This window comes from Mirounga angustirostris, unplaced genomic scaffold (genome assembly GCF_029215605.1).
Source record: "Mirounga angustirostris isolate CCGP_5_RB_7025 unplaced genomic scaffold, mMirAng1.0.hap1 SCAF_10, whole genome shotgun sequence".
Lineage (NCBI taxonomy): Eukaryota > Metazoa > Chordata > Mammalia > Carnivora > Phocidae > Mirounga > Mirounga angustirostris.
The window spans coordinates 79,065,540-79,086,958 of NW_026991718.1; the positions used below are offsets into that span (position 1 = coordinate 79,065,540).

General features: G+C 41.4%; 1 protein-coding gene across 10 annotated transcripts in view; it reads left to right on the plus strand.

Annotated features, from left to right (window-relative positions):
* NMS (neuromedin S) overlaps positions 1–20,381 on the plus strand; it is a 43,828-nt gene extending 23,447 nt beyond the window's left edge. For 2 of the 10 annotated variants that reach the window (XR_010405736.1, XR_006792584.3), the window contains 11 exons: positions 3,462–3,832; positions 7,521–7,618; positions 9,469–9,816; positions 11,980–12,038; positions 12,345–12,383; positions 15,779–15,802; positions 15,897–15,950; positions 17,263–17,344; positions 18,639–18,674; positions 18,804–19,266; positions 20,332–20,381. Coding sequence is in view for 5 of the 10 variants with exons in the window: in XM_064572615.1 (XP_064428685.1) it covers positions 3,774–3,832; positions 7,521–7,618; positions 9,469–9,816; positions 11,980–12,038; positions 12,345–12,383; positions 15,779–15,802; positions 15,897–15,950; positions 17,263–17,340; positions 18,639–18,674; positions 19,225–19,266; positions 20,332–20,370 (876 nt within the window). In the remaining 5 variants the exon portion in view is untranslated. The remainder of the gene's footprint in view (positions 1–3,461; positions 3,833–7,520; positions 7,619–9,468; positions 9,817–11,979; positions 12,039–12,344; positions 12,384–15,778; positions 15,803–15,896; positions 15,951–17,262; positions 17,345–18,638; positions 18,675–18,803; positions 19,267–20,331) is intronic. The other 8 variants (XR_008506909.2, XR_006792586.3, XR_006792587.3 and 5 more) reach the window with 7 other exon arrangements.
* The last annotated feature ends 1,038 nt before the right edge of the window (positions 20,382–21,419 follow it).

Below are 21,419 nucleotides of genomic sequence, written 5' to 3' on the forward strand. Positions count from 1 at the left end.
CTCTGCTCTTGCATCACAGGCCAGACCCCTTGGAGGCCTCTCTGGCTCCTTCCTTTCCTTTAGCCTCCAGATAGTCATCCCCAATTCTTGCCAATTCTCCAGTCAAAATGTCTGAGTCCTCCCCCTCCTTTCTGTTCCTGCTGACACTACCTTGGGTCTGGTCCTCACTATTTTTCACTTGCAGATGCTCCCTGTAGATTTCCATGTAAGCTTTCTCAAATAAGCGTCTCTGTAGCCACAGCTGGGTCAGATCCCAACACCCCCTGCTTTTAATCCTTGATGACTTCCTGATACCTACACAATACATCCGACTCCTGAAATGGCATATCAGGCTCTCCAGTACAGCATTCGGTGTCTCTAACCAGTGTGATTCTCTCCTTCTTGCTTTCCTTCCCCATCAGAAGTGAGGCCAAGTGCTAATATCAGAGGTACCCAGCTGGTGGTAGGCACTCGGTTTGCAGATGGGGAGAGTAAGCTTATAAAAATGACACCATTCATTTCCTACTCTCTCTACAAGTCTGCAACCTGACAGCCTGCTTCTATTTCACCCTTCCTTCTGTTTCCCTTAACATCTTTGTCATTGTCGTAAGAACCTTCCTAAAGATGCCACAACTATCTCTCCTCCCACTCCAGCCATCAATCATGCTTCTGTCCCAGCCTCTGGAAACACCAAACTTCACTTTTGTCTTGATGTTTTCCCACCTATGTACCTTTCATATGGCTACTGCCTCTCTTCTGCCCACTCTGCTTGGCAAATTCACTTGGCCTCCAAACCCCCTGCCAAAGCCAGCTCCACTGTAGAGTCTTCCCTGCCTCCCCTGCAATGGATACCCTTCTCCGGTGCTCTCATAGGGAATTATAGATGAGTTTCCCTTTCCTGCTACACCATGAACTCCTTGAGCTCAGAGATTCTTTCTTTTCTTTTCTTTTCTTTTTTAGATTTTATTTATTTATTTGACAGAGAGAGAGACAGCGAGAGAGGGAACACAAGCAGGGGGAGTGGGAGAGGGAGAAGCAGGCTTCCTGCTCAGCAGGGAGCCCCATGTGGGGCTCGATCCCAGGACCCTGGGATCATGACCTGAACTGAAGGCAGACGCTCAACAACTGAGCCATCTAGGCGCCCCAGAGATTCTTTCTTACTCATCTTCCTATCCCTGGTGACTGGCATATAGTTGGAGCTCAGTAAATGTATAAAGAAATGAATGAATAAGTGAGTTAGTGAGTGAGTGAATGACTCTCATTGTTTCAGGTGCCATGGACAGACAAGGCAGTGGAATTAACTAATAAATGGTGAGGTTGAGAGGAAGTAGGCACTGTTTCAGGTTGCTCCACGTTCCAAGCAAGAGTCATCTCTTCTTTCCCACTCTGGTAGTCCTCCCTTCTCCTCCAGCTCCTGAATCATCAGGCTAGATGGTCCCGTGTACCTGCCCACAGCAAATTGACTCATCCCACCCACCCTCCCCGGTCCCCTGTCCCGATGGCACAGGCTTGGAGGACAAGAGCCAGTGCCTGGGTCACGGTCAGATCCACTGTTCTGATCTCCTGAGGCTGCCCTGGGGCATGTGGGCTGATTGTTTCTGTTTTCTTGTGTTCAGTTATTTTAATTGGCCCCCATGAAACCCCTCCTTCTTATTCAAATCTGTCCTTATGTAGAACTCCACTCAACATAAGCCATTATCTTTTTTATTGATTGCCATTCCTATTTACTCTTTCTTGCTTGCTAAATTACTGATTCTCATCTCTACTCTCCCATTATTTAGTCTCTATTTCCAAACACTAGCAATTTACTCTTCTCTGTTAAATGTTTCCCGTCCGGGGCACCTGGGTGGCTCAGTCATTGGGCGTCTGCCTTCGGCTCCGGTCATGATCCCAGGGTCCTGGAATCGAGCCCTGCATCCGGCTCCCTGCTCAGCGGGAAGCCTGCTTCTCCCTCTCCCACTCCGCCTGCTTGTGTTCCCTCTCTCTCTGTCTCTCTCTTTGTCAAATAAATACATAAAATCTTTAAAAAAAAATGTTTCCCATCCAATACCTCTGAACCTTCCCCCATGTGTTTGCTAGAGATTCTTTCTTGCTTCCCTTCTGTGCCTACACTTCAAAGAGAGCCTTTATATTTTCATTTCATCCTAGTCTCTGCCTGCTAAGACATGATTCTTGATTTTTCATCCTTTCATAACCCTGAGAGCTTTCTTCTCAATAAGTTACTCATTCATTCATCTAATACATATTGAGTGTTCAGTAACTAAATTTTTGTATTGATCAGCATCCAACTAGAAAAAAAAGAAATCATTCTAGGTATCGTAAACAGAGGAATTCAATTTAGAGATTTGGTTACAAAAGTGTTGGAAGGAGTAGAATGGCTAAAGTTAAAAATATTAACCATATCAACTGTTGACAAGGATATAGGGCAACTGGAATTCTCATGCACTGCTGGTGGGAATGTAAAATAATACTATGGAAAATTACTTTGCTCGCTCTTTGTTTCTTTCCTTTTTTTTTTTTTTTTACTCTGCTGTTTCTTGAAGAGTGAGACTTACTACTACCCTATAATCCAGTCATTCCACACTTAGGTATTTCCCTAAGAGAAATGAAATCAGATATTCATCCACAGACTTTTACACAAATGATCATAGCTGCTTTATTTGTAATAGCTCAAAACTGGAAACAAAAGTCCATCAAAAGGTGAATGAAGGGGTGCCTGGGTGGCTCAGTCCGTTGAGTGTCCGTTGATTTCTGCTCAGGTCATGATCTCAGGGTCATGAGATCGAGTCCCATGGGGAGCTCCATGCTGGGCGTGGAGCCTGCTTAAGATTTTCTCTCTCCCTCTCCCTCTGCCCCCACCCCTGCAGGTACATTCTCTCTCTCTCTATTAAAAAAAAAAAATTGGTGAATGAAAACACAAACTGTGATACATATATACAACTGAATACTATCAGCAACAAAAAAGGAGTGACTGATTAAAATATGCAATGTGGGTCAGTTTAATTATGCTGATTAAAAGAATTTAAATAAAAAAAGTACATACTATATGAATCCATTCATATAAAATTCTAGAAAACACAAGCTATGATGACAGAAAGCAGATCTGTGGTGGGGGGAAGAAGAGGGAGAGATTACAAAGGAGCATGAGAAACTTTTGGGGCATGAGAAATAACGTGTTATTTTTATTGTGATGATGGTATCACAGCATATACTTATATTAAAGTTTATCAGATTATATAGTTTAAATACATGTGATATATCTCAACAAAACTGTATATAAATAATCTCAAAAGGAGACTGGAATTGAAAAGTGGTGACATTACCCAGAGATTAGCAACTGCAGAGAGCCCCCATCTCCCCCTAGCGTTGGAGGAACATAAGGAAAAATGGTGTTCACAGAGCCCATGTTCCTTGGCCACTAAGACTAATGGGGTCTCTGTTAGAACTGCTGTTTCAATTATCACCTCTCTGCTCCTCCTCAGGAAGCCAGGAGCACGCACTCATTACACCACAGGACCTGGGGAGGGTGAAGTCATGTGTAAGTGTTGCTGCTTGTGGAGTGCTCATGGAGCCCAGGAGAGCTGCTCTGCTGGAGGCACCACCCAAAGCGGGGAAAAACAACAACAACAACAGAAATGGCTCTCACTTCCATCTTCCAAACTCCTTCCATCCTCTTCTCTCATTGACAGAAACTACCGGGAAGCCAGTTGGGAAGAGAGCTTATTTTGTAGGTTTCTAGCTCTTCATGATCGGAGGGGAATAATAAGGAAAGGCATTTATGGAGCTGAAGGCCAATGGACAAGTTACTGGCCCAACTGTCTGATATGTTACTCTGGGCAAAGGAAAATATACAGTAAGTAAAGCCACAGTTCTTACTTTCATGGATATTGTCTATTAGCATATCCTGGTTCTCCTGAGATTACACAGCTCTCCCATCCCCTGCCTCCACTAAGTAGCCCACCATAAGAGCAGATGTAAAGGCCAAGAGAAAAGCACAGGATACAGGCTCAGAAGCTGGGAGGATAAGATAGGGTATATTGAGGTGAGGGGGGACAGTGCTAGCAGATGTGGGAGGCTGGCCTGTTCTGTCACCAAACAGCTTTTTGGGGATTTAACAGCCTGCCTCTCAAATAAACCTGTCACTACTTTCTGTGAAACCCTGCTAGGGATAGAAGCCCTCAAACATTAATCCACATACCTGCATCTTCACTTGCTTAGACTCAGAGTGTTCTTGAAGGATGTTGGGATGCCACTGAAGAACTCAGCAAGTTATGCTTTGAATACAGAAACTTATAATCAATTTTGAAATTACATTTTTTAAATGTCTTATAGATTAAAGTCCAGTTCCTTAAAAGTCTGCTGAGTTTTTTTGTAATAACCACTTACAAAGCAGGAGCTAATTTGATGTGGGAAGGAGGAGGAATTTTTAGTGTAATTATCAGCATTCAGTTCTGTTTCAAATGGTGTGGGAGCTCCACATGGTGAGTTCATGTATTTAAAAAAAAAAAATCTAATTAAATTGGCTTGGCACTGACAAATCTACTGGTCGCAACCTTTTCAATAATGCCTAACAAAGGAAACACTTCGGAAAAATAAATGTAATGAAATAAAGAAGTTGCTCTTTCATATATGTAAGTTCAGATGTTTAAATATGAACCCATATACTCATAATCGTGTTTGGAGTTTATTACATTTTTAAAATTTAGTTTTACTTATATAGGTAATTCACAGATAGCCAATGTGATAATTCAAAAGTCCAGATAATATAAAAGATTTTTATGACCCCCTCACAATCCTGTTTCTCTAGAACCACTGTTATTTGTGTATCTGTGTGACATCCTAACCTTTTTTCTTTGTGTTACCTACGTATGCACTCGTGGATTGCATTGGCTGTTTTGAAAAAACTTGTACAGAAATGGAGATCCATAGATAGCAAAATTGGCTGTATACTTTTCAGCTACTTTCATTGAGAGATGGAGGTTTTTTTCCCACCCCTTGAATCCAACCAGCCTTGTGACTTGCTTTGACCAATATAATGCAGAAGTGATGTTGTGTCAGTTCCAAACCTAGAGGCCTCCTAGCTTCTAGTCTCACTGCCTTGGAACTCTGAAACCAGCATGGGAACAAACCTGGACTAGCCAGCCATCTGGAGACCGGAAGACCACATGGAAAGTGGTCCCACCCCAGTCTATTTACCAGATGAATGTAAATGTCTAAGTGAGCCTGAGACTAGCTGAGCCCCGCCCAAACCGTAAGAATTACCCGGTTGAGTCCAGCCTGAATTACTGACCTGCATAATTTTGAGCTAAATAAATGGTTGTTTTAAACAACTAAGTGTGGGGACTGGTTGTATTATGAGCAAAAGCAAACTGATACTAGACCATATAGTATGTAGTTCTATAATTTTTTTGCTTTACTCACTATGTTACAAAGTGTTCGACTTGTCAATGCATAAAGATCCATCTTTTTCTTTTTAAGAGTTATGTGAATTTCCATATTATGGATATTCTACAGTTTAATATTTTCTCTATGCCAGACATTTAGGTTGTGCCTACCTGCCTCCGTCCTTCTCTCCATCTCCTGTATTATAAGTATCTCTATAGTTGTTGTATACTTCCCCTACTCTGTCTTTTCTCTGCTAATATGGGTTATCTTTTTCATAGACATTTTAAAATATATAATAAAATGTATCAATCTTTCCCTTAGTGGCTTTCCTATTCTAAATTTTGCTCAAGAGCAATTTTCCAACCATATATATATACTCTATTTCTTTCTAATACAGAATTTTATGTAAGTGCCTATGTGTATGTGTGGGTGTGTTAGATTTAATTCATCAATCCTCTGAAATTTATTTGAATTTATGGTGTGAAATAGTGAATATTTTTGTCAACTGGATAGCCAAAGGTTCTAAACACCATTTAGAGTAGTTCAGTCATTTGCACTGATTTGAAATACCACCTCCACTCTGCATTTAGATTATCTGCTTCAAGACTTTAATCTGTTCCATTGATCTATTTATTTGCTTGTTACCAGATCAGTAACAAAATGACCACTGCAATGTAACAATAACTACTGCTTTATAGTACGTTTTGACATTGGCAAAGTATCTTCTTTTTTTCAAAAATGTCTTGAATATTCTTCAATATTTTCTCTTTCAAAATAATTTGAGTCAGTTTTAAAAATCCATGAAAAAGTCATTTTGGAATTTTAATAAGGCTTACATTAACTTTGTAGATTAATTTGCCGTCAGTTGAACTTTTAACAACCTTGACTTTTGTTGTCAATGATCATGATTTGCCTTTTCACTTATTTCCTATGTTCTTTGGTAAAATTTTATAGTTTTCTTTTTTAATATATTACATGCTATTCTTTGGTTTAGTTCTCAGAATTACCATGGTTTTTTTAAGCTATTTACATTTTCTAACACATTTTAAAATTTATTTTTGCTCATGTTTGAGAAAATTCTTCCTGAAAATAGTTTTCTTTAAATTTGACCATTTTGGTAAACTCATTTATTCTAAGAATTTGCTACTTGATTCCTTTGGATTTTCTGGGTAGCTAATCATATAATTTAAAACGATGAGAGTTCCTAACTTTTATTTTACCTTTCATTTCATTATTTTACTTTTTTTTTTTCCTGGTACTGAATTGGCTAAAACCCCCTGTGTGTTCGTATTGGTCAGTTCAGGTTGTCATCACTGAAGCATAGAGTCTGGGTAACTTAAACAACAAAAATTTATTTTCTCACAGTTTGGAATCTGGAAGTCCCAGATGAAGGGGCCAGTAAGATGGTTTCTGATGAGAACTCACTCCTCAGCTTGCAGACAGTGCCTTCTCACTGTGTCCTCTCCTAGCCCTTTCTTTGTGTGCGCTCAGAGAGGGAGCTCTGGGGTCTCTTTTCCTCTTCTTGGAAAGACACCGATCCTCACAGATTAGGGCCCCGTCCTTATGCTTCATTTAACCTTCATTATCTCCTTAAAGGCCAAATCTCCAAATACAGTCACACTGGGGATCAGGGCTTCAACATATTCCCTTTCTGGGATATTAATATAATCCCATTTCTGAATTAGCATTAAAAATAATATTTTTAGGGGTGACTGGCTGACTCAGTGGGTGGTGAGGCATGTGACTCTTGATCTTGGGGTTGTGAGTTGAGCTCCATGTTGGATGTAGAGATTATTTAGAAATAAAATCTTTTTTTAAAAAATGGCTTAAAAAATAATACTTCTATTTTCTATTCCGAATATCTGAGAAATAATGTGTGCAAAATGTGCAAAAGAAACAAAATCAAATTGATACAAATCAGAGTTACCACATAGGTTTATTTGAAAAATGTATGTTTGTGCATAGAGCACCTAGTTCATGATAGAGACAGACCAAATGTTTAAAAAATATTTATTGATTGACAGTAGAACTGCCACAAACCTTTGCTATTATGTGTGTGTTGTGTCTAAAATGCCCATAAGTAATTGTGTTTAATACTGTATAGATAGGTGGTTTATGTTCAAAAAACAATCATTCCTTTTTTCCTATTCATTTAGTAAAGACTTGGAGTTGGACAGTGGGTGCATTTCAAGACAAAGACATCATCTCTTCCTGGTGTTTGAAGACCTTAGGTTATTCTCCTTGAACTACAGTGGTAAATACTGTAATAAATAGAAATCTCTATTTATTGCTATCTCAAGGAAGTCAACAAAATATTATGGTGATCCAGTAGTTTATAATTCCCAGTCCCTTATGAATTAGAAATTTTTTGGCAAAATATCACATTTTAAGTCATAAATAAACAGTGTATTCTGAGCAACTCCCACCCAAAATTATTCTTAAAACTTCCATTCATTGAAAAAAAATGACATAAGATGACTTAGGTAAAGGATTAACATGTTTTAAGCACATTGTAAACTTTTATTTGTTTTAATAGATTTTATTTATTTATTTGACAGAGAGAGACAAAGTGAAAGAGGGGAACACAAGCAGGGGGAGTGGGAGAGGGAGAAGCAGGCTTCCCGCTGAGCAGGGAGCCCGATGCGGGGCTCGATCCCAGGACCCAGGATCATGACCTGAGCCGAAGGCCGACGCTTAACGACTGAGACACCCAGGCGCCCCTAATCACATTGTAAACTTTCAACAATTGTTAGTTACCTCCTAATCCTTAAAAGAGCAAAAATTAAAGATATGCATGATGATAAAAGGATATTTATTTGATATATGCCTTATATAGGTTGCCCTTTCTGCAAGACAGAAGATTTCATTCTTTCTCCTTCTTTCTATTCCATATCTAATCTCAAGGAGGCTCTTTAACATTTTTTATTATTGAGGTAGAGTTGACACACAATATTATATTAGTTTCAGGTGTACAACATAGTGATTTGACAACTTTATGCCTTACACAATGTTCACCATGGTACCATCTGTCACCATATGACATTATTACAATATTATTCCGTATATTCCTTATGCTATACTTTTCATCCTATGACTTACTTATTTTGTAAGTGGAAGTTTGTGCCTCTTAATTCCCTTTACCTGTTTCTCCCATTCCTTAACCCTCCTCCCTTCTGGCAACCACCAGTTTGTTCTCTGTATTTATGGTATTTATGAGTCTATCTCTTTCTGGGTTTTGTTGTCATTGTTGTTGTTTGTTTGTTTTGTTTTATAGATTTCACATATAAGTGAAATTATATAGTCTTTGTCTTTGTCTGACTTATTTCACTCAGCATAATAGCCTATTGTTAAAATGTCCATACCATGCAAAGCTATCTACAGATTGAATGAATTCCCTATCAAGGAGGGTCTTTTTACAAAAAAATGAACACATTAACTAAAAATCCCACACTTTTACAAACATGACTGGGCTCAGATACCCTTAAGTATCCAAATCCCTGCTCTGCATCCATTATGGCTTGGTGACCTTGGCAAGTTCCTTATTCTCTCTCATCCTCAATTTTCCCATTCATAAAATTAGGATAATAATTTAGGAATAATAAGAAGTTAGGAATAATAATACATTCCTTATGGATTTTCTGTAAGAAGTACATGAATTAGCTTATGTGAAATCCTAAATAGGAGCTCAGTAGAGGAAATATTATTATTATTAATAAACACTCATTTTCTTGCATACTGATTTAATTTGAAATATTTAACTTGTTCATGGAAATGAGTGTGGAGAAACCTTAAGGAGTCTAATTTCCAACCATGATTTTAAAAAAATCTACTTGAACTTTTGAGTTTCTTGTAATATTATATCTAGGACTCCAAATTTTGTTCTCAGATGCACCAAAGACTATAAAAAGTCCTTTGTTAATGGTGGAAAATAAACAGCTTCTTAGGAAATAAGACTTCGTCATGCAAGAGTATATAGATTTATGTCCAGTTCTTTGATTAAAAAAAAGAGAAAAAGCCTTTCTGGAGTCAGAAATGTTTCTCAAACCACTATAGAATAACAATTATGAGTCTCCACTTTTTATTTTTATTGCTGGATTGAAAAAGATGACTCTCTACAATGCCTACACCAGGAGGATATTATTCTACAAATAAGGGCCCAGCATGACATTTATGAGAAAGCCAGGGTCCTTCTGCGCAAAACTGATTGGTGCTCAGCCAATGGGCTCTGGGGCATTGCAAATAAAGGTACGTTCTCCACTGGGCCTGATCAGAAGCAGGGCAGAGTGTTGCCTCTGCCTGTGGAACTTCAGGAAATGCTCAACTCCTGGCCTAGCCGACTACATCTGTGGCTAGCAAAGAGAAACTGGGCTTTGAAGATGAAACACCTTGTTCCTCAATTCCCTTCCATCTTGGCCATCTATTGCTTCTGCATGCTACAGATTCCCTCTTCAGGTAAGGGGACCCCTTCATCAGACCCCCAGCTAGCCTGAGCCCTAAGGAAGACTGAGACAGACCTTGATCCTTCAGGGTGGTTCTGGAGGGAGTCAAACTTAATCCCCTCACCTACCCCCATTTCCACCCTTTTGAAATGGCTTTCCATTTGTCTCTAACCTTTAAGAGAAGGTGGACAGAATTAGATGCTGCAGCCTTTTACCAAAGGAGGCGACTTTCCCTTGTGGAACTCTCTTTAAACAATTCCTGACTCAGGGCTGTCCCAAAGATGTGCCACTAAAACTGTGAGGGATATGAGTTGAGGACCCCAGTTTCTTAGCCATCTGTACTCCGGGAATTCTGAAGAGAAGAGAACAGACACGGTGAGACTGAGTTTACAGACCCAAAGACTGAGGATTGAGGGGCAGTTGGAAAGGGGCGGGGAGGGAGCAGAAACAGGAAAAAGGGAATATTTTCATAGCCTTTCTGTGGGGTCGCAGGAGGCAGGATCCCAGACAGAGCTGCGGAGGCCCCCAGTCTTCCCGGGCTTGGGCGCTGTCCGAGGTTCTGACTGGAAGCGAGTGTCGCTTCACTAACTTCTGAGAACCCGCAGGATTGCAGGGAACCAGGGGTGGGGTATAGGGTCAGTAGTCAGAATGCGTTACCCATTTCAAGGTAATTGCCAAATGATGCAGGGAAGCATGTGGTGGTAGCTCCAATTGGAAGCAGGGACTATTTCAAAATTTCAGATTTTGTCGTTAGAATTTTGATCTCGGGTGCAGAAAATCTTTGAAAATATATTCAAACAGAAAATATATTTCAAATAGTGTGTTTGTTTTGCTATGTCCTGTAGTGTAATCACAAAACCTAGGCATTGCAAGGAACCTTGAAAGTCATCTAACCTTTCATGGAGAGCAGGGATCTATGATTTCCCTATTTGATTACTTTCAGTGACACCCAACTCAATACCAGCTGCCTCTTCTGGGCTCCAATAGCATCTGTTTGTGTTACACTTTTGGGACTTTGTTATTACTTTTTATCTGTCTATATATTTATATCCACCTCCCCCTTTTCCTCTTTGATTTTATGTTTCCTGAGGGTAGGTCCCTATGGTCTTTATCATTGTACTGTTAACACAGAACCTCTTAATAAATCCTTATAGGATTGGTTCAAATTACTCTGCATTTTTGAATGGCTCCAATCATCAAAATTTTCTTTACGCTAAGCTGAAATCTGGTCACATGTAACTTCTAACCATAACAAGCCCTACTTCTATCCTTTGGGAATTCAGAATAGGACTAATATCTCTTATGACAGTTCTCAAAATAATTGAAAGCAGTTAGCATACACTTCCTAATTTTCCTCTTTGCCAAAGAAAACTACTCTTTGTACCTCTAACTCAACTACATATTCTATCATTTCAAGTAGGATTATTACCTTTCAAAGCTTGGACACTATTATTTCTGTATAGCACAACATTGTCTTAGCTTTTTCTTGGCTCATAGAGAGATTACAGGAAGCAAAATATTTTAAGTATTTTAAATATATATATACTACTCTTGAGCCAGATATTCCCTGTCCTATATTTAAAAAATCTAAGTTCAGGGTTTTACATTCATCCCATTTAATTTCATCTATCCAATTGGTTCCTTCAACTGCTGTATTAGCTATTCTCCCAAGTATTGTATCACGCCCAAATGAGAAGAAGACTTCATTTAGGCCAGCTAAAGATTGACTGGCATAGAGTGCCGCCGCGTGCTGGTAACAGCCTCGCCCAGAACCCACCCCTGAGGAGTCTGATAAGGCACAGAGATGAGTATCTGAATTTCTTAAAATTTCCAAGAGTGATTTTGATGCACATACTTTCTTGACACCATTTCCTGATATCTTATCTTCATGAATTCCATCAAAATACAAATTGAGTTGTTACCCAGATATCTTTTCCCTCTTTCTTGAGTTACTAACTCTTATACTGCTAACTCCTTGTAAATAAAAAAACACTGTTTTTAACTAATTTTGGTACAAATCTCAACTTACTGTTGGTAGGTAGAAGTGTGTTTTCTTTGTAAATCCTTTTAAAAAATATTGTATTTCTAGAATCTCTGTATGTTTTTCATGGTAAAGATTTAAAAGTTAATGCTATGACCTTCCCCCCCAATATTATTTTTATGGTTTCTTTCACAGTAGGATTTCCTCGACCTCTAGCTGATCCCCCAGATGGCTTGGATGTCATGCAGCTTGAGGTACACTACTGTTCAGTAATGTGAGATTTTTATTTAGTCTTGGCCTTGAAAATATCATGTGGCTAATGTTCACTTGAAACTATTTTAAGATCAGATTCTTGGCTGCAGCAGGAATTCATGTTGCCATTTTAATGGCCTCATTTAAGCCATCCTGAGAGTTGTGTTGAAATTCACTGCCACTGTGTGAGAAGATAATGCAAGGTTCATAAATGCAACAATTTTAGAATTTTATATGTGTGTTAATAGATTGCTATTGACTAAGGAATTTATTCTGATCTTTGATTCATTTTTCATATTTTTCTTTAGCGTCTGGCATATTGGGCAACTCTTTCTAGGCAACTTAAGGTAAAAAAAAGTATATATATAATAATTCTTTTATTTTTATCTTTATTTTTTTCAAGATTGATTTATTTATTTGAGAGAGAGAGAGAGTCAGCACACCTGTGAGTGGGGGGAGGCGCAGAGGGAGAGAATCTCAAGCAGACTCCCCACTGAGCCTGGAGCCTGACTACAGGGCTCCATCTCACAACACTGAGATCCTGACCTGAGCCAAAATTAAGAGTCAGGCACTTAACTGACTGAACCACCCAGGCACCCCCATATAATAATTCTTTTAGTTATAAGTGCACATGTTTATACCATAATTGATATCTGTAATAAGCTACCTATAGGAGAAGTCTATGTGAACATCTATGTCCGTGGGTAAGAATGTAGTTTTAGGAAATAACAAGTGAATCTCTCAAATATAAAATACCATAAAATATTGGTAGTTCATGTATATTTTATAATTATCATAATAATGTATACATGTATAATTACATTAATTATATATGTTATGATATATCATGACATACATTATAATTGATATACTATAATATAATAGTTCTTCAAAACAATAGATCTTGTGTAAAGGACCTAACACTGATAGTAACCACAACAGAAATGTTTCAGTGGATACAAAGTAAATGCTGATTCAATCAAGAGTGCAAGAGGGTGGTATTAGGGTGGAGCCCGTGATTCTTAAGCATAAACTGAATCTTTTCATGTTTAACATGTTTTCACCTTGAGCTATATCCTTTCTTCCTCCTTCCCCTCTCCCAAGCCACAGCATACTGCGTCCTGGCCACATGGAATTTCTCATTATTCCCCAAATGCATCAGGCCCTTATATCTTTGCACAGGTGTTTCCTTAGCCAAAAATGCCTTTGCAGGCTGTGTTAACAGCTCAGACTCTAAAACCAAAGTACCTGGGTTCAAAACCTACATCTCCTTAACTTTGGCAAATCTCTTAATCTCTCTGTTTCTTGGTTTCCCCATCTATAATATGGGAATAATAGTTATACTAGCCTCATAATGTTATTGTGAGGATTGAGTGCTTGAATCCTTGTGAAGTGTTTTCAACAGTGTCTAGAACACAATAAATGACAGCACTTAAGTACCAGCTGCTACCATTGTCCCTGATGCAACTAATGGCCGTTCCTCAAGACTCAAACATTTCTTTCTTTTTTAAAATTTTTTTTAAAAGATTTTATTTATTTATTTGAGAGAGAGTGAGAGAGCACAAGCAGGGGGAGCAGCAGAGGGAAAGGAAGAAGCAGGCTGCCCGCTGAGCGGGGAGCCCGATGGGGCGCTCTATCCCAGGACCCTGGGATCATGACCTGAGCCGAAGGCAGACGCTTAATGGACTGAGCCACCCAGGCGCCCTTACTTTCTATCTTAAGCTTCACAAATATATCATGCTTATTTCTCCTTATTTTCAGTTTATCCTTATGCGCATGTCTGAGGACAATTGTCCTCCCTTATTTTTAGAACTAATCTTTACAGCCTTGCTACCCAGAGCAAAAATTCAGGGCGAAAATTCAAAGTTTTCCATCTCCTTGCCACTGCCTCTTCACTTCGCACAGAATGGGCTTCCCTGTCCCCCACATGAAGGCTTTGAGGGTGTCCCCTGCAGGAGCAGAAGTGGAGTGGAGCTGTCACATGGGCCACCTACGGTAGTAAATTGGGTTGTGCATTTCCCTGAGAGGAAAGGCCCACCTGGAATGAATTTCTGTCCACTTTCTCCATTTTCCCAAAGCTGATCCTGTTCACTATCTCCAGTCATAGAAGAACAAAGGGTTGTTCAGTGAACAAAACTGTCAATATTTTAAATCTATTAACAGAGACACTGTGGCTCTTCCTGGTCTTGCCGCTGCATTAAAATAGGACCTTTGGCATGTCACCTCCTCTTCTGGGGTTCTGGTTCCCTCAACTATCCCATGTCCGGATGAGCCACCTGGGCTCTAAGTCCACTACCAGTTCTGGTCTCCAGAAAAGCCAGGTCTGTGTCTCCAGGGCACTTTTATCTTGAAGCAATTCAGAAAGCAGAGCTACATTCTACAGATAATGACACCTGCAGAAAGTCTTCCTGTTTTGTGTTCCTGGTGAGAGCAGAAGTTTAGATAGGAAAGGGGGCAACAGATTCTTGTGAACACATTTCTACTATTCATCCGTTCAAAAAAAATATATTTATTGAGAGCATGGCATGTGTTAAGTGCTAAAGATGCAGTAGTAATCAAAATAGACAAAACTACCTGCTCTCATGAAACTTCAGTTCTAGTTGGGGAAATAAATAATAAGTTAGAGAGGTAAGCATATTTTTTTCTGTAAAAAGAAAAAATTGAAGCAAAGAAGGTGCATATGAAATGTTGAGAGTGGTGTGTGAGCACCTGGAAAAGCATCTTCATATTCCTTGTTATTTTTTGGCTTGAAACATAACAGTATAAAGCTGCTGAATACGGTACATAAAATCAATTGTTTGCCCAATGCGTGCTCAGGAAACACACATACACTCACACATACATGACAGGGCAAGTGTGTGTGTGTGTGTGTGTGTGTGTGTGTAGTATACATAAACATGGGCTGCTTCCCATTAGAAACTGTTCACAGTTTGTAGGAAGATGTAATTGTATCAACAGCAACAAATTAGAAGTGTTATCAACAACTTTCATTTCTGTCTTAAGTTTGAGCTGATTCAAAAAGGTTTCAGTGTGATTGAGATGTGAATGAGCAATATTAACCAGATCAGCAGATTTAAAATATCATTTACAGTAATCATTTCAAGCAATTTTATAAAATGCAGACATGGAAACCTTATTTATTATTTTGTAAGATGTCTTTTTCACAACAAGATCCTGGAGTGGAATATGCTGCAAATACAACCATCCCCACCTGTCATCCATGTAAACAAGGGCCAGGTGGTGCTCTAACAAGGATTTAGAAATGAAAAGTTGGGCTTTCTGCAAGAAGAGTGGAGATTCATGTAGAAAGCTTTTTGCGGGGGCGGGAGGGAGAGTTTGGTGGATTTAAACCAACCCCCCAAAAAACTGAATTCTAGAGTACACCCAGGAAAAAATTAAAAATTGCAATCATTAATTTTATTCCAACTCTTTGATGGTTATCTGGGAATTAATTAGGGGATTGCTTCTATGAGCCACAGAGCATGTTTTTCTCCCCAAGATTCGAAAGGTAAAATGAGATTCAGTCTTAAAATAATGATGTATTGCTGGCAACTTGCTTTTTTGTAAAACCCTGCATCAACTATAGTCTTATTAAGTTTGGATTTCTTTTTAGACTGCCAATTTATTTCATAATATTCAGATAAATTCAATAAGGTCCATGGTGTAACTTATACTGAAAATTTCATCAATTGCCTACCCAAGTAAAATTCCATGTAACTTACCCTCACAACTCTCTTTCTAGGATAATCAAGACATATACAAAAGGGTGAGTACCACCCAGTCTGCAATGCAGGCATGTAACTTTCACGTTTATACCAAGTGACACTTGTACTAAACTCAACTTTTTTTTTTTTATTCAGTTTTTATTTCACTACTCCAGAACTCAGAAGCCGACACAGCCAGTTAAAAGTGGGGTCAGTATTTTGCCATACTCATCTTTCTGTAAAAGTGACTCTCCTCTGCTTGTCTTTTATCCTGTCCTAATTAATATGTGCAGATAAGTAGAAAAGCAGGGAGCTTGCAGACACTGTCTGTGTAATAGCTTTATAAGAGCTTTTTCCTGGGGCTTCAGGGATTCTCTGTCCCGGTCTGGGCTGGGGTGGTGGGAGGCTGACAAATCTGAAAAGTTAGAGACTATATTCTAGAAAAGGAAAAATAAGTGAGGAGTAACTTTTTATTATGCACTTCAACAGATGTTTGAAAAAGACCTGATAAATACTGAGCTCAATTTACATTTATCATATTACCTTTTTTTTTTAATTTTAAAAAGTGCTTCGTGAAGTGTAAAGTGCCATATCCCCAATAGTGATCCATGCAGGTGCACCTTCTATAAGCATCACTGTATGTATGTGCTATGGGAATACATGCATCACCTCTAACTTTGTTATTAGAAACTTGAGTTACCCTCAGAAGCAGGTTGTGTAAGTGAATTTCTGCAGAGCATGATTTGAGGAATTTAGGAAGGTCATAGCATAAAATTTTTAATTCAGGGGTTCTGTTTTAGTAACTGAAATTCTACCATTAGAAAGTCACTTACTTATATAATCAAGATTTTCCACGTCTTCAAGAAAAATACCTTAAAAAAATACCCAGTGAAGTGTTTTTTCCCTAAGAGGCAAAGACTCATCTGTAGTATAGGTTTAGGAATGAGGATCAGGTGAGGATAAGGATAGTAACAGGAAGGGCTAAGGGCACTACAAAGGGAAAAAAGACAATGGAAGGAGGAAGATGAACTCTGTGACACGAATGAACCTTTACTCTAAGCCAAAATACTCAGGGAGGATTCACAAAGACTAGGTATAAGACACGGGTATGTATGTCTGAGTGTGTGCCCCAGCCACAGACAGGAAGTGCAGGAAAATCCAACGCATTAGGGAGAGGGGACTGAAACTCCTGTTCCATGGATGGAAACTGTCCTTCCACCTCCTCCCCTGGACTAGGAGAGACACCTAGAGCGGAAAAGGACCATGCACTCCACCCTAGGAAGACAGAACGCCTGGGGATAAGGCAGAGAAAAGTCTGATTTACCCTAAGGGAATAGTTGTAAGTGAGCTGTTGGAATTGTAACCTGCGATAAAGGCAAGCAGTTCTTTATTGAAAACCTAAGGCGTGGACATGGATTTTATTCTGGACATTAAACCCATCTAAGGGAGGGAGTGGAGAGGGCAGCGTAGCCTGGGCTGCGTCCCGGGCGGGCGTCCGAACCCCCCGCCGCCTCTGTTGCAGATTCCTCCCGTGCACCCGTTAATGCGCCTGGCCGCGCAGCTCGAAGACCGGAGGGTGAAGAGATTTCCGCAACAGCGCGTAGGTGCTTTTCTCTTGGGGCCTCTTTTTATGCCACCCCAAGTTCACTTAACCGTGGTAAATGCGTGTGGTCGCTGGGGGGAGGGGGGAATAGGGGGAAGGGGAGGCTCATTTGCATGCTATCTTTTTTTTAAAGATTTTAGTCTATTTATTTATTTGAGACAGAGAATGAGAGAGAGAGAGAGAACATGAGAGGGGAGAGGGTCAGAGGCAGAAGCAGGCTCCCCGCCGAGCAGGGAGCCCGATGCGGGACTCGATCCCGGGACTCCAGGATCATGACCTGAGCCGAAGGCAGACGCTTAACCAACTGAGCCACCCAGGCGCCCTGCAGGCTATCTTTGAATCTCAGCCTCCACCTTGGGAAGGAGCTGGCCCTACCTTGCGCCACAGTCCCCTCCCTTGAACCGCACAGAGTGGCTGCAGGGCTCCCCGGGCACGCCCCTAGGACAAAGCCGTCCTCTTCCGCTCTCTACCATTTGTTTCCTTTTAGTTTCCGTGCTGTTTTTTTACTTTCCCGACCCGTCCTCTTCCTCTTGACATGGACATTGCCTTGGTGATCCCCTGGGCTCCCCGTTGTTGCTCCACCTGCCCTTTTGTCCTATCTCAGAACTTTGTTTCTTTAGACATAGTTCTTTTTTTTTTGTTTTTTTCAGTTTAGAAATTACTAGCTTCCGTAATAGGTATAGTTGTTCGAAATGCTAATTTAAGTTTTATTACATGGTAGCCAAAAAGAAAAAAGAAAGAAAGGAAGGAAGGAAGGAAGAAAAAAAAACCATTTTCTTTCGAATGCTGAAACTCATCCAGGTTTACCCAGGACATTCCTGGTTTTAGCTCTGAAAATCCCAAGAGCCCCAGGAAGCTGCTCAGTTCCTGGGAAATGGGTTGGTCATTTTAAGCACTGGCAGCAGTGTGTCTTATCTGATCCCGCTGCTCCCCAAAGCCTTTCCGATTGAGTCTGATCTGTTGTTAGGCCAGACCCACAAGCAAAGACAAGCTGAAGAAGCTGCCAGGGCATACCCTTGGATGGGGGGTCAATTTCAAGTTGACGCTGTTGGGAAGAGCAAGCCAATTTAACATTGTCCTGGACGCAAATGGTACCTCAATCAAGAACATGCCTGTCTTCCGGAACAGGCAATTATAATTGGTTACATAGTTAGCCCTTCCCCTAAACTGCTTTTTTGCCCCCGATTTCTGGTACCAGAGGATGGAGCCAGGGATGCACAGGGTCGCAGTGGAATGACTGCAAGCCTGGGGGATGCGGTTCTTGTTACGTTAACCTGTGCCTCGTTCCCTTCCAGGATTCGGGGACTGCCACAGTGGATTTCACCAAGAAGGTATGGAAGCCCTGTGGAGAAGTGCTTGGAGATGGGCAATCTTGTCACCCCTTTAGATCATTTCTGGAAAGAACTGGTCTCACAGTATGCCCCTGAAAATCTTCTCTGAGGCTGAGCATTTAATTTCAGGTTTTCCTGAGCTTGTCCTGAGGCAGAGAGGACTCCTGGAGCAATGCTTCTTGCTGTTTATATTTCATCTCCAGCCTTGCAGATGAGTCACCTGGGCCCATCTGTTCCTGAGGATTTGCTTGATGTGGCTCAGGGGCCCACATGGCAGTTGTACAAACTTGGGGAGAGGTACTGCGAGTGCATAAGCCCCGTATACCAGCGCTTCTCCAAGTTGACCATGAGTCATCCATACCTTGGGATCTTGTTAAAATTCTGACTGCTAGGGCATCAGTAGGGACCTGAGAATTTGCATTTCTAACTAAGTCTCAGGTGTCATTGACGCTTTTGGTCTGGGGACCACACTTTGAAAACTGCGGTCATAGACATCGTCAGAACTTTGGCACAAACTGGTTGCATAATGGTTTGTGTTTTTATGTTGCAGGATCACACTGCCACCCGGGGACGACCATTTTTCCTTTTCAGGGTATAGCATTTCTTTTTCTCTGTTTTTAACCCCATTTCCCTCCTGCCACACAATTATGGATTCCTCCAGAATGAGCACAGCCCAGCACCCCATGGCAAACTGGTGAATAATTATGGGGACTCTCTCATCCTTTCCTTAGGAGTGAATTTCAAAGTCTCCTCCTAGAAACCTGATGTTTATGAAAGAAAGGGTGCAGAAGGACATAGGCTGAGAGAACCAGAGCTCTGGGAGCGTGGGTGGCAGGCAGGAATGCTGCTGTTGGACAGACACGGGGCCAGCCAGAATTGGCATCTGTGTCCCTGAGCATGAAGGTACAGGATACGTGCCCCCAAATAGTGTAGGCGCCATGCCCTCCTCCTTCCCTGGGGTCTCCGAGCCTCCTGCAAAGGTCACAGAATCAGAAACTGTCTTAGTTTGTGATCCACCACTCATTAGCTATGCTTCATCCCCTAGATCCTCAAGGGTTTGCATCCAAAAAATCAGACCACGAATCAGACAGACTCCTGCCCCTCAAACTGTATTCTGTGGGTCACTGGTGCAAAGATCAGACAAGCTTGGGAAACACTGCACCCAACACTCTCGAAGGTTCACAGTGCACACCGGCATGTCCTGCAGGAACTATATAAGAAAGCTGTGGGAAACATAGTTTCCACCGTGTTTGATCATGGAAGTTCTTCCACTCCATGCTGCCTGTATGACCTATTAGTGGTTGTTCTCTAGAAAGTACTTTGAGAAACCGTGGGTCTCCATGATGTCTTCAGGGTGAGAAGTCCTTTGATAAATGGTTTGAAGACCGTCCTGCTGCATCAGTGGAGGCCAGGGTGGGGGGAAGGGGAGGGGTCAATGTCAGGGCTGGAGGAACAGCAAGGGTCCTGGGGCACTGCCACAGGGGACCTACATCCTCGCCCCGGGCGAGGGCTTCCCAGGTGAACTCCCAAGGAGGCTGCTGACATCCCAATTAGAACGAGGCCTTAGGGCCCAGGTGAGGAAGGACCTGAAGCCCAGAAACAGGTTCCAGGCAGTTTTGTCTCAGTATCTGTAAGCTGCTCTTTTTTTTTTTTCCAGCCAAGGAACGGAAGAAACACGGACGATAACACCCAGTAGGACAGTCCAAGGTCAGTGCCATTGCAACTGTTCTCCTCCAAGCAAACGTTGTGTCTGACTGAGGGGGAGTGAGAGCCAGCCAGAGGGGTGGCAGTTCAAGAGCATGGGGGCCACCTGGAACCTCGGAGGGCCCTCCACCCCCTCCCTTCCCTGCTCTGCACACCACAGAGACCCCCCACCCAGCACACAATGCAGCTTTTGCCCCCATGCTAGCTCTTTGCAGGCATCTCTGGCAGGGGCTGTGAGGGAATGAGAGCCCCCCTTGGCCCAGCTGATCCTCAGGACTTCTCACCTGACCCTTCTGATGAGGGAAAAGCCCCCCCGGGCAGGCTTGGCATGAGAGGGGGAGCACCTTAGAGCGAGAACATCTCAGAGTAGTGCCAGGCCAGCCCACTCCCACCCATTCAACAGTGTTCTGAGACCCAGAGTTTAAATCCAAGGAGATTCCTTGGTCTTCAGGCCTGTGGAGGTGAAGTCCATGTACAAGGGCAGCTCTGGGCCTCCTCCGTCTCCCATGATGGTGCGTTCCCTGGGGCCTGATGCTGACCTGCTGACAGCAGCCGGGGCATGGGCCGGCCAGGGTGCCGGAGAAAGCTGCCCAGATGCTGGGAGACAGAGCGCTATGGGTGAAAGCCGGGGAAGAGGTTCCCTGAGGCCACAGCACTCACACAGCCTGAATGGCCCAATTAGATACTGCAAAAATAAATAAGTACCGATTTGGGGCATTTATGACTTGTCAAACTGAGGCGTAATTTTAAAATACGTTGTGCAATAACATGCCCACAGGCCTTGTCTCGATTCTGATAATGATTTGATCCAAGTAGTGCATTTTTCTCTTCTTTTTCAGAATTCAGTGCAAAAAGAAACTGGATCAGATAAAGAAACCGAGCAATTATTTTGAACACATGTCAACTTTCTTTCTGTGAACAATAAAAGATAATTCTCTCGCTCTATATTCACTAGAATATTCAGTTGCATAAAAAAATAAAGCAGCATGGACACAATATTTTCATTTCTTATTGGGAAATCTTGCAGGAGGGATTAGATGC